We start from the raw sequence: 14,986 nt of genomic DNA, 5'->3' as shown, positions 1-14,986 counted from the left end.
ACTTAGAGATTTTTCAACAAAGGAAACATTAACAAACAAATTCATCGTCTCAAAAGCCTGAAGTAAGCACAACGATATCCATTTTAGAGATTTATTTTTTCTTTTTAAGCAGAAATCAGTGACTTCAAGTGACTCATCCAAAGGTTTAAAAACCCCTGTATGCTGGTGCTGGAATTGCACAGTATTTTTTAAATTCGCAGAACACTGCTCTATACTCATATATTACGTTTTCTGCACGCCTCATGGTAAATTGTAAGAAATATTAACAACAACTTCCTTATTTTTTAGAAACTTTTCTTAAAAATAGTCCACCACCTACAATCACTGAAACAAACAGCAAAAGAGCTGAGTTCCTGGACCTGAAACTTGTTGCTTGACTCCCAGACCTATGGAGTTTAGATATATGTTCTAACAGGCCCTCCAAAACCTAAGACAAACTGATTTTTACTGTTGTACTCATAAACTTGTACTGCTTTACTGTTTTTTACAACCTACAGTAGCCAGTTCTGGAGCTCCTTTTTGAGGAAGTACCTGGTTTAACATCACACTGCTACTGCAAGGCACTGGCTTGATGCCTTTGGATGGGCAAGGAAACTGAAATGCTACAAACTCGGGTTCATGTTTGCAATGTTAGTCAGTCTTATTTTTCTCTCAGTAAGACATTCAGTTGGAAAATGAGCACAGAACTAAGTTTTACTCTTAAAAACAGTTAATAGATAAATAACTGTCTTTCTGGAAAACCTACATGAAGGCAGTAGACGTTTTGATACTAATGGAAAGAATCTTCAGAAATGTATCTTTCACATCAGGTATTGTTTTCATCTGGTTTATATATAGTAACTTGCTGACTTCTACTTTACTCAGACGGCTCAGTGTCTGCTTCTGTTACCAGCTGGTAACTTCCAAAATGAAACATGAAGATACAAAATTAATACAGTACTATACCCAAGACAATTGTAAGCAAAAGAAACACATTGTAAAAGCTGACAAATAGCTAATTGTTGACTAAAAACCCTAAATGTAACATCAACTAATTCCTACTTTTATTTCAGGATGATTATTCGTCTTTTTGTGTACTATACCCTATTTAATTGTATCTTTAAAATGTCTTGCTTATTACCTGTTGCCTAGTAAGAGGTGAATAATTTGTGAGTTGTCTAATGTGACATAAAACCAGATGAACAGAATGTAACGATCAGGAGAGCGCGCTCACAGACAGTGTCCAACTTTCTCAAACCTACAGAAAGCTATTGCTCCTTGGCTACTGCAGGTTAGACTCTACAGAGAGCTAAGACAAAACTTATCTAGGACCCACTTAGTAATTTTACTGTATCAAGGGCTACACAGGCATGTGTACAATGCTGTTAAATAAGGATTTAGAAATACTGTAACTCACTCTTTCCATTTACTTCAGTTTCCTAAAGGCAAAATTCTGGTTAAAGCTCAGCTACTCTCATTTAGGCATACAATCACTAAAAGGACGACAGTTTACTCAGAAAATCCTCAACATCATACTGAGATCCCTTAAGAGAAGGAAGGAAAAAAAATGAAGCTTTAGTCTTCCTAATGCTGTTAGAAATGTCAAGAACCTCCAAAGAATTAATTCTAAGGCTCTTTCCAAGTTCAGCCTGGAGGAAACTGAGCATGGCCATCACCAAATAAGAGATAAGAAACCCAAGTTTAAAAATTATTTCAGCTTTTCAGATTCCAAGGGCTTTTATATGCAACAGTGAAGAAAAAACATTTTTAAAATCAGGAAAAATACCTGGACAAGTGTCCTTTTAAGGTGCCTGATGACTGGCTCATTCTCCAAAGATACTACAGTGGGATCCAATATCGTGCGAACTACATGGTGGGGAAGCTGTTGCTACTCCCAGGTACATCACACAAAAGGACCTGAGAACAACAGCCTGGGTCAGTGCAGCATCTTTTGGTAGTTGCTGGAAGAGAGTTCCTTCTTCCCATGCTTGTTCTTCAGTGGTACGTCAATGTAAATCACATACAACTAACAGTACCTCCTAAAGCAGAACAAAAAACTAAATCTAGCAGTCTCCACAAGACAATCAAAATCACTCCAAGCACCAAGCAGACTCTCTGGGAGTAAAGAGGTAGAACTGGCACTGGTGGAGGGTACAGCAAGACTAATGATCTAGACAGAAGCTAGTTAACAGCAGGCTCAGAAGATGTCTTCTGTACAGAAAGAAATGATCAACCAATGTGAATTGGTTTTCCATATGAAGGGAAGAAAGTTAACAGTCCATGAGAAGCTGCACTCGGAAATAATACTGGCTAAACTTTCAGTGTTCCTGCCTCCACCTGCTGGCAAGGAGAAATGCTGCTGCTGAAGATTGCTGCTACGAAGATCATTTACACTTTCTTAGCAATGAATGTTTACAGTTTGAATCAGTGTCCAACATTACCACATTGTGGCAACAAACAGTGCTCCACAGTATTTCTAATACAGGATAATCCACCTTGCAGTTTATAACCCAGATAGTTGTTAAATGCCAGGCAGTTATTTATCTCTTTAGACAAGATCATAACAAATATAAATGGGAAGAATTCATATGTCAAACAAAATAAAAAGGTACATATTCTTCTATGCATGCTAATTACCTGGTAAATGACATCTTGAAAAAGAACTGGAAAAGTGAGTGCAGCATCTTCTAATTCATTTAGACTACAGTGCACTAACGTTTCATCCTATTAAAAATTAAAAGATGGTATAAAAGTAAGAAAAAAACGTGAAAAGATTGCTGAAAAGAGAAGTAGTTGTCTAGATTTTTATGTTCCTTTTAAGGTGGGTTTATTTAGTCTGGAAAACTTAGTTTTGTGCAAGCACTGTCAAAATTGAATACGAGCTTTTGGAATGAATTTTACATTTTGTTATTATTGCAGTTTTTGAAAAATTTCAATTAGAATTGTGTTCTAGTGGCATAATTGTAAGAAGACATTTTAATTTTGTAGGCTATACTGTCATTCAGCTCAAATCTGCATCTATCAATTTGAATCATCTATCCATTTTACATGACCAGAGTACCCACCAACTGGTATCAATCATGGTAAAACAATGTTCCTGACATCATCAGCAGTGTCTGAAACTACTTTCAGAACAGAGTGACTTGATGAAATTATTCTAAACACAAATACATTTTCTATGAATATTTAAGAAAGTGGATTTCTGGCCTCTTTGAAGAAGAATTCTATAAGAATTAAAAGATTCATTCCTGGTCAATTTTGATGCAAGACATATGAAGCTAAATTTTCCTACTTAGTACATCTTGTTTTTCTCCATTGGTTCTGGAAAGCTTTATGGGGACAGATAATTCTTTGTTCAAGATGATAAAAAAAAATTAATACTTTTTGGGGGAAACAATGTTAAGAATTCGACAAATACAGCAAGTATTCTATTCTTGCCACTATTAAATTTACTTTTATGCAGACCATCTTTAAATAAAAGTATTAGGAAAATTGTGTAACCTTCAGCAAGGTATTTTTATTTAGAGCACACATTACTAATTTCAGCAACAGACAAAACAAATCCAACACTACACAGCTCTCCCCCTGATTTTGCTATGTATTTATAAAGGTACTTACCAAGTCTAGAACTAATGAGAATTCTGGTGTGCTTCTTGTTTTCAGTGGAAGAGCTGGCTTCCTGTTAAGTTGTTCTTCTGTTAATGGCGGAACATGTTTGATGAAATAGTATCTGAAAAAAAATATATCAGATTTTGTTTTAGAAATGTGTATGCATTATGCGACTGGCAATGTTGTAGCCCAACTAAATATTTTAAAACGCATATTGTGTGTAAAGCCACACAAGAAATAAATAATTTAAACTGAAAAACAAACACTTCAACATACACTTATTTTTTAAGTTAAGAGATTTTGGAATTCATTACTGTAATATAAAAAACACAGCAACTCAAATAACAATTCCTTAATCCAATACCCAACATGATCAATTCATGTTTTAAGTACAGGTATTACCACTTACGGATCAAAGACTTCCCAGTCTTCTTCATAGGTGGCTTCTGCATGAGCTGATGAGTAGCCACTGTCCGGAGATACTGGTGCTAAAATTCAATGAAAATAACCAAAACAAAACAAACAAAACAAAACAACAATAAATAAATAAAACAACACAAAAGCTAGTCTTATTAGTGCAGTTTTTAAAAGTGTAAATTTGCATTTTATACACGAGTGCCTTAAACAACAGTGAAAAAGAGCAGGAGTCTGCTAGTCCTCGTATTTCATCTGAAATACCCTGCATGCCTTCTCACAAATTTTCCTGAGGGTTCAACATCACATCATCCCACAGAACTTCTTGATCTGGCCAAATGAAAGTGTCCGTGTTACAGGGCAAGGCACGCTTACAACCTTTGGTGATATGAACAACCTGCATGCATGTTCCAGACACTTGACCAGCTCCTACCCATCATTTGCTAGGGTATTTGTGTCAAAGGAGAAACACCTATGCATGTATGAGGATTTAGATAACTAAAGAATTTGATGCAGGCCCTCCACAGAGAGTTGATCGTGAATTTTATAGATATGGAATATCCTTATATGTGGAACTTTTGTCCAAAACTGTGTATGTTGAGTTTTTCCAAAGAAAATGTGGAAAATTAATATAGGATATTTATGTTCTTATTCATCTCAATGTGTTATTTCAATATATGATAATAAAATGCTGCAAATTTCTCTTTTGTGATCAGCAAGTCTAGGGGATACATTTTTAATGTGTGTGTGTGAGGGGGTAGTTTAAATAGTAATAAAAATGTCTTTATTCTTCAATGTCTGTTTTCATTTGAAGAAATGTTATGAAGTCAACTAAGTTACAATGGAAATAAATGAGCCTTGCAAAAGCTGCGTCTTCGGTGCATAAAAAAAGTTTTGCTTGTTGATAAAAAAAAAATTGGTATGAATACTGTTTGCATGTTTTAAGCAAACATGAAATATTAATTTATACAAAATGGGGGTGCTAGAATCTCCCTAGGAGTAGCAACTATCTACAGCTTCAGGACTTGAGTAGAAGGCAAGCACACATTTCTTACCTGTAAGTGGTGGCAGGTCACGATCATTTGTTTCCTCTACTTCTTCTAAACCATTGTTAACAGCAGATCTGACCTGCACTGCTTGGCTAGTATAAGCTGCTCCATTGGTTGACGTTGCAGTACTTGTAGTAATCTCATCTACCTGTTCCATATCAAGCTGTTTGACTATTTCTTCAGCTTCAACAGCTTGTCCTGGAGAATCTGATCCTGACGTTCCTGAATTAAGATTTCAGTACACTAATAGTCATTACCTGTTAGGTACCTCAGCTTAAAGAATACTGACAGTCATCACTAAACACCAAAAAATATGTTACAGAATAACCAAAAGAGGCTGTATCTGATTCATGTTACAAAAATAAGAACCAAAAGTAGAATGAAAAACACCCTTCTGTTTGGGACAAGGATCTTAATACCAGCATTTATTTTACGTTTTCAATAAAAGGTACACTGCTAGATACTTACACCTAAGAAAGAAACTTTCTACTGCATATAAGCTTATTGCTTCTTTTAACAATGATCAACCCTTCTAAGAATTGTGAAGGAGGCCTTTTATCTGGTTGTAGTAACCTTTGGTTTGTAAATCAGAATGAAAAGTGTACCGCCACTCAAAGCAACATTTTCTTATAATCAAAAATCTATCACTTAGCTTTAACACTATTGGCTTTTAAAATAATGCTTACCATTTTTATTTGCTGGTGAAAAAAAATTGAAGACAGGAGAAAATATGGTCCCCAGTAACGTAGTTCGTGGGGGACTGCCAGTGGTAGGATTATCTTCTAATTTCCCATTTTGCTTTACATGTTGGTTTGTCATTTCGTAACTTCCAGCTTCTGTAAAAGAAAAGTTATGAAGTATAATACATGCTTCTGTTTTTCACAGTACACCCTCTCTTTTATTGTTATTATCTTCACTATAGGAAAGATCCCTCCTGCTCCCTGACTTTCCTTAGTTGACAAGAGCAATTAGCCTAATAGTTCCTTAAAAAATAAAAACAGGTAGCAATTTAGCAACAACATAAAAATGAAATACCAATTTTCAACACCATCTTAAGCTTCAGAATTTCAAATTAGGAAGCAATAATTGCTAATAACAAATATGCTATAGATTAACAGATAATAGAAGTTTTAATCCTTTAAATGTGCTTGATGACAGGAGGCAGACTACGATGCTGCACACCCTTCACAACAAATAGATGTCAGTGTCAGTGGGGCTCCACTAGATGGAAACAAGAGAAAGTGTCAGTGGAACTCCAGTGGCTGAATCTCTAAACTTCACAAGATCAAGTCCATGCTTCACTGTACTCCCCATATACGTATATGTACATGTATACACACAAACACACACACAAAAACAATTAGGAAGTAAAATAATTCTTAGTTGTTATGACAGATAACAAAGAACACAGAATTAAGTAAATCTTAGTTATTACAACAACATACCACATAACAATTAAAGGTTTTCTATAAACGTGCATCTAAAGCGTATCCTAAAACTAAAAACTGCTATCTCATGGGTGAGATCCAAGACATAATTCTGAGACTGAAATGAAAGAAGTTATTTACTTTACAGTAACAAGTCTTTGAGCTGTCTGTCCATATGGAAGTAAGCAAATGTATTTTGTGCACATGAGCTGAGAACCTTTTTGTCAGCTGAGCCTGATGGAGCTGCACCAGTACTTCACACTTCCCGTCGCTTTTACATAAAACGTAGGGTGTGCCAGCTGCAACTTAGTGCTTTCACTAATACCGAGTGTCTTCACTAAGAACTTGGTATTGCTGTAACAGTAAAATGAGTTCAGTGTGCTCTACATGTATCCATCAGACAACTTTATTCAGGTAAATGGTTCCCTTTCATCTTTAAGCATTGTCTGCATGCATCACACTCAAAGTCAGTGCATACCTATTATCTCTCCAGGACACAAAAAAAATAATTAACGGTAGCAAATACTCCTAAAATGATCCTACACAGACATCTGACAACAACCAAACAGGTAATTCTCTCACACTGTAAACCTTCCATCGCTGAAGTCCCTCATTTGGAGCTCCATCCTGTACTTAGCTACTGATTTTAAAAACCTTGTTGGAATATAAAATCTTTCAGACCTCTGCCTTGCTGACAAACTTGGCAGAAATCAGACAACGGATTCTAAAGTTACTGGGAGAAAGAAGGAACACTGACAGGCAGCACAAACACATGAAGTCTCGTTTCCTTAGGAAAAGGAGTCTAAAAATGTGTTTTTTAAGTCAGATCTGGAACCACAGCTGACGCTTTAAATTTCATGGAATATTTTATCTAACAGGATGTATCTCTGTGTGACATTATTAGAGATACTGAAAAAAGAATTATTTTCACAATGAGGTGGTCAAACATTGGAACAGGGACCCACAGAGGTTGTAGAATCTCCATCCTTTGAGATATTTGGAACTTGACTGGACAAGGCTCTGAGCAGCCTGATCCAACTTCAAACGTCAGATTTCTCTTCAAGCTGGATTCACCTTGCTGGGAGAGGAAAAGGAGGACTGCCCAGATGGCTTATAGAGGTCCCTGACAACCTGATTTTTTCCATGATTCTATGTCAGAAACCTTGTTGGAATTTATGTTTGACAAATGTGCTACATGTTTGACAAGTGCTTTCAATATCTAAGGAACCCAGGTCAGTTCCACAAATGTCATGAACTGGGAAGTCCTATTTCACTTCTTGTGAGAAAATGGGAGAAGAACTAAATCAAATAATCATTATGGGCTCTTCTTTTCTTTTAGAAAAAAAAAATAGTTCCAAAATAGCTGGTCATTATCACATAATGAAATTGTTCTTACTAGGATAAAACAATCCCTCTCAGACACATCCATTGTAACTTGTGCTTGCAGTCTTGGAAATGTTATTTCAGTACTATTAGTTCAGCCTTGCTAACACTGAAGTCAATCACAAAACTCTTAATAACCTTCACCTGGAGAAATGTCCTTTATTAGTTAACAGCTGGAAGGCTACTGAATCACCAGTCAACTATAATAACGTATGATTAGAATATTTACAAACCTCCATTCACTTGACTTTTCCGTCTTACTCGGGAGATCTGTTTATTAGGCTTTTCTCCTGTTTGAGGTGTGGATGTAATCAAGTTGTTATCTATATCGCGTTCAATTCTACTTCTTTTTGCAGGATTTTCTCTTTCTTCCTTAAAACAGAAAAGAGGGGAAAGAAAGATACTGAGTAGTGCTTTTTTTCTCCGCTGAATGCCACCAGAAAATGTTAGCTGTTAGGGAAAGTTCCACCAAAGGTCCATTTATTGTTCCACTTCCAGATGCAGAACATACAACATGGATCTGCCCAGCTGGAATTTTAAACTCATCCAAACTGACACAACCCAAGGTAAATAGCTAAGTACTGGGAAAGAAAGCTGTGCTTGGAATTTCTGTTGTAGAAAAACTGTCTTTAAATACTATTTACAGTATTTAAATAGTCAATTTGAGAGTCAATTTGTAATTAAGTGCTGTGGCATTAAGGAAATGTAGAAAGAAGACAACTAGAATGATGAGAAACTTCATTTCTCTGCTTGTTAAAATATACAGAAAGTAAACTGCATAATAATATCCAATAGACAATGTCCCACCATGATCCTTACATAAAGTGGCTTGCTAAATTGTTGCTAAGTATGTACCGTGGTAGTACTCAATTCATATCAGATAGCCCATGGCAAAACTTAGCTGTTACAAATATTATATGCAAGGGTTGTAACCCCGTGATTCTTCTTACCTTTAAGAAAATTACTCTTCTCCTCTGTGGCAGTTACATGAATGGGAAAGAACTGATCGTTTTTGCATATTTTTTCTGAGCGTGTGTGTACGTGTAGCACAGATATTTAAGACAGGTTTCTTCCCATTTTGCCCCAAAGCACCTATTACATCTTAATAAAATGGCAATCTAAAATACAGCCATATACAGTACACTGAAATGTAAAACGTGAGACAAAGCAAAATAAATTGAATTAAATATTTAAAAAGAAAAGGCCACAAAGCATATTAAAGTAAATTAAAATTTCTACTTTAGACTTACAATATTACCTTTCTGGGAGCAGCAGTTTCACATCTTTAAAAAGAAAAAAGTTTGCATGCTCCAAAAAAAGGTAAATTGATCCTTTAGAAAAGTAATTTAAGGGCCGTGCTAAGAGTACAGTACCTAAAAGAAATACTGGCAAACATGGAAATGCATGGACAGCCATATCAGAAGACAAAGTATGTGACCACCACTGATCCCCAAAGCTTCCTACTGGCAGTTTCTTCTTGACCAACAACCTTGGTGAGAACAATATCCAATTACTACGACGAGCAATTACTGGTAATGTATATACCATAAAATCCTATATGAGAGAAAACAGATGGCTCACTGATAAAAAGAACAGCAAGGCACCTTATCTTTCAGGTCATTCGTTCAAATTCAACATGGGAAAAAAAGAGAGAAATTAATTAACTTCTAAAAGCTATGCATAAAATCCAAAAATGACTCGTGCTTTATGGAGAACAAGTGCAGGAACATTACAGAAAACACCATGAAAACACAAAATCTGTCTCATAGTATCAGCAGAGGCACAACGGATTCAGTAAATCCAGAAACTGCTTTCCCTCTCCAGAACAGGAGCTATCGTGATGGTGTGGGAAAGCTCACAGTGCTCTGCCTGTGTGGCACCGGTCCTGAGAAAAAAGGACTTTGGGTTCCAGGATGGCCAGCCTCGTACCTCTGGGTGTTCTGCATTCATGTAAAAAGCCACAAACCAAACTGCAGAAATAATTTATTTTCCTGAAACAAAAAATAAAATTCTACCACTCCTAAAAATTCTTTGGCAAAAAAGGGGGAAAAGAGTGCAACGGACCAGACTGGAAGGAAAAAAAAAAAAAACAGCCAACAATAAACAAGCCCTGAAGCAATAATAAACACGGATGTAATATGAACATAAATCAGTAGACAAGAAGTGGTGTGACAATATCACAAACTACAAGGTCTGAGTTCAAGTAGTTCATTAATAGAATTTAAAGATGAAATTACACACAAGGTTGCAATTCTCCTTGATTTATACAGTGGAAATCTTATTGCAGTATACTGTAGTACTTCCTGAATGCATACACACATCAGTTTTTCAGGTAGATCAGACTTGTCATTTTGTAAATAATAAATACTCTTTTGTATTCCCTAACTAGCCCTGACTTGGACATGGGCTCTGAGTTGGAAAAGACCTCAAGATCAGACCCATCACCATCCACATTCCTACAGCCACGTGTTAGGCTCTAGTTTCTCTACCTAAATAGCTATAATGTTTTTTCAGGTTCCGTTTGTTGAAGGAGTATTTCCAATAAGCCACCTTTACAATATCAGAAGAGTTATGACTACCATCAAAATTGTCACGATACACTAGCTATGAAGACATTTATTGCCACAAATCCATATAATTGCTGTGGTGACTTAGATTTCAACGTACCCAGAAATGAACTACTATGCAAGTTGTACACATACACTATCTCACAGAGTTATAACGTTTCCATGGCAGCCACAAGACTACTTTGTTAAGTCATTAGCGCTTTGGAAGATAGCCCGGCAGTATCAATATCATGCCATGCTAATGCCACTGGAGCCACTCCAAGTCCTGCTACAGACACAGGAGAGGACATGAAAGGGAACAGAAGAAAAACGTGGACATTTTATATTTAAAAAAAAACTGTCAAGAAAAAAAAGAAGAATGAAATATAATTCAAAGATTTAGGAGAGAGAAGAGGGGAAGAGAGAAAGTTAACAAAACCTTAGGGAGACAAAAAAAAAGAAAAAAAACAGATATATTTCTCTTATCTTGAAATTCCTACGTAAAATGTTTTGCTTAGATTTCAGCTTTTTGTTGCAGAGGTTTTGCAGCCAAAATGTTGCACTGTTGTGCCACATAGGTGCTGAATGTAAAATGGCTTAATTGTCCTACTTCAATGAAAATGGAAGTGGTTTTAAGCATTTGCTTTTTACTGAAGTATTTCTTTGTCAGTACCTCAATACTCTTATGATAAGTAGTCAACACATTAAAGATTAAATTTCATTATATTTTTGACAATTTAAGATTACATTGTTACTTTAATTAAAATTATTTCAACTTTATCTTGTTACAAAGTTATCTTTTCAACACTTAGTTCAGAAAACAGAAAATTATTCTGCATTCAAATCACTTTTTTTAAACCATATAGTTCATAACCAGTGCTATGACTTCCTGGGTACTCTTTAAAATTTACAGCTAAGTAATATCAATATTTGCATTGCTGGGACTGAATGAAGACTTTTTTTTTTTTTTTTTTTGATTGGCCTTTCTCTTTGCAGAAAAAAAATGAGATTTTGGAAGCAATTGCAAGGTTGCATTCAGCCTATCAAAGCCATACATGTAATTCTCTCTCAGAACCTACATTCGACATGTTTTAACATGTGAAAATTAGTAAATTTAGGTTTCTGTTTGTATCAAGGCAGATGAGATTTAGTGGTTTAGCCCCAGCTTTCCATTTACATATTCTTATTTATTCTTAATAGAAGCATTTTAAAATCAAAATTAATTGAATATGACCCAATTAAAAAACAAAAGAAGAAACCCACTGACACTGTACCTTCGGTGTGCTTCCTTTAATAAACTTCTTGATTGAAGACAATAAGCCAGTTTCATTTTTCTGTGGTTTTCCTCCGCCAACAGGTAAGCTCTCTTCCACCTCCGAGTGTTTCCTCTTTGCCCTCAAAGCACGTTGCGTGTGGATTTGATTCGACTGCTGAGAAGCCTTCCGCGTTCTCAGCCTCATTTTCATGTGTACCACATGTAAAGCTATAAAGGGAAAAAACAAGTATACTTAGTCATTGAAGAAACGCATTAAGCTTCAGATCAGGAACCGAAAAAATTATATAACACTGACAGTGTTCTGATGCACTCAGCTTTTACATCCACACACACACACATATATATGGCTAAACTTAAATGAAAGGGAAGAGCTATTTAAGCTGAAGCATACCACTGGCAGAAGAACAAATGAATATCATCTGGCCACGAATACATCTAACCATTAGATCAATGAGGTTTTTGCATAACCCTCCAGCCCAAGTAGCAGGAACAAAAAATCTAACTGTTTTTAAGACGGAAAGGATTTTATGGTGCCTGGTGTCTTCAGCATCCGATGACTAGACTCAATGACCTAGGCAGCGCTTTCCAGCCCCCTGTTCCTTACAATGCATCATTTTAAGGCTCTGCATTAAATTTGAGATGAAGCATAAATCTAAATTCATGTCAAGTGCTCACAGAAGAAGAAATCATAAATGAGACCACGCATTAAATATGGGTGAGGATAGAGCAGTTCAACAAAGGAACCTAAGATGGATCTCCAATACAACTGTATTTGGGAATACGATTAGAGCACAGGAAGACTCATGCAAAGGCAATATTTATTAGAGCAGAGTAAAAGGCCATTTCAGCAAATGTGTCACATCTATCTCCAGCCTTCAATTGGACTGCTGGTAGAGTTAAATTTGTGCATAAATATAACTGCTTTTCTGGATTGTGGCAAATGCCTTCTCCAGTTGACTGAAGCTCATACTCGGGTTGGTTTGAATGGGACTATTCATGTGCTGAAAATTATTGCATGTGCTGGATCAGGAGCAGAGAAAAGTAGCAAGAAATCCATCTGAGTCGTAACGCCCAGAAATACAGGTAAGAGCAATACGCACGTCCTAGCTGAAGACACGACAAAAGGCAATTTATTTATTGATTGATTTCTCAAGAAAAGGGTATTCTTTTCACAATAGGACTCAGAATCTGGTTTTCTGAAATTCCTTTAACACGTATCATACGGCTGAATAGAGATAACTTTAAAAATACGGGTAAGGAAGCAACAGCTACTGTCTTGTTAGGAAAAGGCAATGGCAGCACGATTCGCAGACACAAATACTGCGATGTTATCGTTCAGAAACAGTCTGGTTAGCAGTTAGGTACAGCTCAATCTTAAATGAAAGGTATTCCAGCTAATGAAGAATAACATTGCTACCAACATCTTCTTGAGAGGACTAAGCAAAAGTAATATGGAATTGGTATGGTCAGGAGTTAAATACTTCAGTTAGGTACAATTGCTGTAACTGCTAACACAAGGTTTCATTTTGCATACATGGCCAGCATTTTCCATCACCACTTAATACAACAGCTGTTACAGACAGGGGAAGGTCAAAACAGTTAAATGACTGAAGTAACTATGGCAAAAGTGGACTGATATTTGGGGTTTAAGGAAAGAAAATGGAAACCATTTGCTTAAATTTATGAAAATTACTTACAATTTTGAGCCCTCTAGTAACAGAAGCATTAAAACTCAGAGTCCATCCGAGCATACTTTCACTATTAATATTTGCTGTAAAACTCACATTTAGTTTGATAGAATCGACTGTATGCAGAAAAACAGTAACGCTGGGGAAAACCGAAAAACGTCCCCAAGGATTTAAACCCAGTTTGCTGTTCCTACTCTGTGCCACTAGAAAAATAAAAAGTTAAAAATAACACATTCTTATGCAAGGATGTAAAATGAATGTGTTATCAAAACCTGCATCTTGACCTTTTTTTCTTACAAATTCCTGCTAGATTAACTTTTTGTGTATGATTTACAGTGGGAAGAGTCCAGCTCAATAGACGTATGGTCCTATCACACTTCTGCACAAATCAGGAGGACCTAATTATAAAATTGAAGAAATCACCAAACATCAGTAGACAGAATGATCCAAAGATACCTTAAAACATAAAATGTATTTTTACTTTGGAAATATTCAGGAAAACATTATTTTTAGTCAACTTCTCGTTGATTAAGTGATTAAATTCTGTTAACGAAATCATTTTATCACGGGTGGCTGAAAAAAGAACACCTGAGTTAAGGTTTCTCAGTGCTCTTGTACGTGGGAGAAGAAGGAATTCACAGCTCTGCAGGAAATAAAGCCCAAGACAGAAAATGGCCATTAAACTTTTAAACCAAATAGTTTAAATATATCAATATTTCAAGCTAAATAGTTAGCAATTTGGTGGAATGAAGTTAGAGACAAACAACGCCGTTTTGCCGTGTTGGAAATGTTCTCAGAGCTCCCCGAGGAGCCCGAGTCCTTCCATGCGTTGAGAAGGGAATTTCATTTGCTGCATTATCAACCTGCTTAGGCATTTATTTATTTTTTGCTCTTCCCTCTAATTTGCTTAAGTTATAACCCCCTGAAATTCTTCAATCTGTATGGTCCAAGGAGAGAGATCCGATCCCAGGCAGCCATCCCTAGGACAGAGAAGCAAGCGGGGAAGGAGCGCAGCCAGCGGGGTCAAACACCAAACCTCCCCAGCTCCGAGAGGTTTCAAACAGGTCCTTCAGATCTCCTACACGCCAGACAGACAGCCCTACACCACCGAGAAGGATTAACCATGCCTTTTTTGCATTCCTCGGGGTTTTTATGTGCAGTCTGTCCTGCCAGGAAGAGTCGCTTGGGAATGGGAACCGTGCTCATGCTGAGAAGTGGTGGCAAAGGGCTCAAAGGGGAAGCAAACCAGAAAGATGTCGGAAGAAAGGTGCAGGAATATGCAAAGATCAGGGCAAGCTTCTCAAAGGTGCTTTGAAGTCAGGTATGGTGGGATGACAGGAGGGAACCTAGGGGCTTGCCCCTGCTTCCTCCTCATTTCTTCCCCACACTACTTCCAGAGCTGTCTGCCTCCTCAGAGGCCAGCCCAGCTCACCAAGCTAACAGAAAATAAGTAAATAAATAAATACGACTTCATTTTTACGCCAGTTTAATCGGTTTATAAAGCGAGCTCTCTGTGCAATGTGCCCTTTCCAGACTTCAAATAGCCAGGACTCCCTGAAATATCCACGTGTGTGTTTTTACACACATGGACGTAACACAAGCTGACACACACTGT

General features: G+C 36.7%; 1 protein-coding gene across 1 annotated transcript in view; it reads right to left on the bottom strand.

The window, feature by feature from the left end:
* Positions 1-14,986, bottom strand: part of CTDSPL2 (CTD small phosphatase like 2) — a 38,784-nt gene that overhangs the window by 9,810 nt on the left and 13,988 nt on the right. Inside the window, exons 2-8 of the mRNA XM_068696167.1 lie at positions 11,682-11,890; positions 8,095-8,233; positions 5,738-5,887; positions 5,058-5,273; positions 3,998-4,076; positions 3,598-3,709; positions 2,617-2,703 (exon numbers count right to left, since the gene is read on the bottom strand). Of these exons, the coding sequence (XP_068552268.1) occupies positions 2,617-2,703; positions 3,598-3,709; positions 3,998-4,076; positions 5,058-5,273; positions 5,738-5,887; positions 8,095-8,233; positions 11,682-11,873 (975 nt within the window). The 5' untranslated portion in view covers positions 11,874-11,890. The remainder of the gene's footprint in view (positions 1-2,616; positions 2,704-3,597; positions 3,710-3,997; positions 4,077-5,057; positions 5,274-5,737; positions 5,888-8,094; positions 8,234-11,681; positions 11,891-14,986) is intronic.

Source organism: Anas acuta, chromosome 12, assembly GCF_963932015.1.
Source record: "Anas acuta chromosome 12, bAnaAcu1.1, whole genome shotgun sequence".
In the NCBI taxonomy this organism is placed as follows: Eukaryota; Metazoa; Chordata; class Aves; order Anseriformes; family Anatidae; genus Anas; species Anas acuta.
This window is presented reverse-complemented; position numbering and strand designations above follow the sequence as displayed.